At 44.5% G+C, this 2,326-nt stretch overlaps 1 protein-coding gene across 1 annotated transcript; it reads right to left on the bottom strand.

The window, feature by feature from the left end:
* Nucleotides 1-820: 820 nt before the first annotated feature.
* Nucleotides 821-1,816, bottom strand: LOC101589762 (olfactory receptor 6S1). The gene has a single exon (XM_004644025.1). The coding sequence runs from the start codon at nucleotides 1,814-1,816 to the stop codon at nucleotides 821-823; it is 996 nt and encodes a 331-aa protein (XP_004644082.1).
* Nucleotides 1,817-2,326: the final 510 nt, after the last annotated feature.

Here is a 2,326-nt window from a genome sequence, read left to right as displayed (position 1 = left end):
CTGTAACCCTCACCAATTGCTGTCAGCAAAGTTAGCTTACAGAGATGACTTAAAGGAAATTAAATGGGCTTTAACTTCTTGTAACCTCCGGGCTATACAAGGCTGCCTGCAGGTACTCAGGTGCAAATTAACCAGAAACTGAAACAAAAGCCCCAGAAATGTAGTTTGAGTTGTGGTCCCAATCACTCTAAAAGCACTATTTTGGGTCAGACAATAAATTTGTTTACCAAACTAAATGTGGTCAGACAATAAATTTGCTTATCAAACTCAGTGTGGTTCCAGGGTTTAAAACCCCTTCTTGCTTCCTGGGCTGCCGCCTTTTGGTCCTCTACTGCGTGAGAGCAGACTGGGAGCCCTGAGCTCAGTAATAAAGGGCTTTCCAAATTCCAACCTGGCTGATCTGGTTCCTATCCTGAGTGACCTGTAACAAGAGAATATGCACACATATCTCCACATGTTGGGTCAAAGCTATGCATGCCCTTCCAAACAAAATGGATAGGTGTTCAAACATATAATTTAGGTAGAAATGATGCTTAGAAATTTTCTGAAACATACCTTTAGCTTCTCTAGGTGACCATGAATACTTATAGGTTAGAAGGTCTTATGAAATGATGATCATGATATATAACATACTGATTCCTATTAGCTATCACATGGAATCAAAGAATTTTGCCTTAAATAGGAGAGTAGACCTGATACCTCTGAAGTGCATTTGTGGTTCCGGAATTCAGTCAGTCCTTTGGTGACAGCCATGATGATGATGGAAAAAGTGATAAAGAAACTATTTGGACTTAGTGCTGGTTGCTGAGTTCTTGTACCTTCACTCTACTGTTTTCTTAAGGAAGTGCTCAGCAGGTAAAAGACTCCTTAAAAATCCTGCTGCCATCTTCCTGAACATGTCCTTCAAAGCCTCCTTGACTTGCTCATTGCGCAGGGCATAGATGAATGGGTTCAGCAGTGGGGTCACAAACGTTGTTATCATCGTCACTGCCCAGTTAGAGTTCACAGAGCCACTCTGCGATGGTCGCACATAGAGGAAAATGGCACTTCCATAGAAGAGGGTCACAACCACCAAGTGGGATGTACAGGTGGAGAAGGCCTTCTGGCGGCCCGAAGCAGAGGGCATGCGTAGGACAGCCAGGATTATGTGGCCATAGGATGTAGCAGTAATTGTCAGTGTTGACACAATGACGAGAGAGGCCAGGACAAAGTCAGTCTCCTCCAGTTGCTTGGTGTCCGTGCATGCCAGGTGGAGTAGGGGCCCACTGTCACAGAAGAAGTGCTGCACCACAGCACCCTGCTTACAGAAAGGGAGTAAGGCCACTACTGCTGTGGGACCAAGCACAGGGAAGAGTCCCCCCAACCAGCAGGCCAAGGCCATGCGAGAACACACAGCTCCAGTCATGAGCAAGGGGTAGCGCAGAGGGTGACAGATGGCCAGGTAGCGATCCACAGACATGACAGCCAGCAGAAGAAACTCTGAAGCCCCGAGGAAGAAATAAAAATAAAACTGAGTAATACACATGGCAAAGGAAATGGTGTACTGCCTGGACAGGAGATTGCTCAGCATCTTAGGAACGATGACCGAAGTGATCAGAATCTCCAGGCAGGACAGGTTACCCAGAAAGAAGTACATGGGTGTTTGTAGGCGAGCGTCAGCACCCACCACTCCCACGATCAACACATTGCCTGTCAGAGTCAGGAGATAGACGAGAAGGAGCACAGAAAACAGTTCCGTTCTTGTGCTGTTGAGTTCAGGGAAGCCTGCCAGGACAAACACTGTTGCCCCACCACTTTGGTTCCCACCAGGTGCCATTGTCTTTGTTACCTAAGCAACAGTATGAGCATGATGCTGGTAAGAGCAGTCCTGAAATTTATTTTCCATGCTGTAGTACACATATCCTGACTTGCTGCAATCATGGATCCTGTTAATATACAGAACACCTGGAATCATCACCTGACTGACTGGAGAGCTGGAGAAGACTTTCTATAAAGGGTAGTGAAAGCTTAAGGAAAAAAATGCCAGGACCCTCTGTCTTCATATCCTCTATACTCAGGTCTTAAATGATGCTACCTTGTTACTATAACAGCAACATCAATAAACATATGGTTTGTTCAAAAATACTTTAAAAATTATTTTTGTGAAGAATATGACTCCCTTTTAATCAGAATCAGAACTTGAGCCAGATTGTCTTTCTTTGAATTCCTGCAACTCCACTTACCAGATGAGTGGCTTTCTGTGCTCTCCAATTATAACTCTGCAAGGAGCAAATTAAATAATAGTACAAAGGGTTTAAAACAGTTTCTAACAATAAACTGGCAAAGG

The sequence above is a fragment of the Octodon degus genome, unplaced genomic scaffold, assembly GCF_000260255.1.
Source record: "Octodon degus isolate 3935 unplaced genomic scaffold, OctDeg1.0 scaffold00189, whole genome shotgun sequence".
Taxonomy (NCBI): domain Eukaryota; kingdom Metazoa; phylum Chordata; class Mammalia; order Rodentia; family Octodontidae; genus Octodon; species Octodon degus.
Note: the sequence above shows the minus strand (reverse complement) of the source record. Positions and strands in the feature narration are given on the sequence as shown.

Coding starts and splice junctions, on each gene's coding strand:
- LOC101589762 (XM_004644025.1), bottom strand. CDS start 1,816: ATGGCACCTGGTGGGAACCAAAGTGGTGGGGCAACAGTGTTTGTCCTG.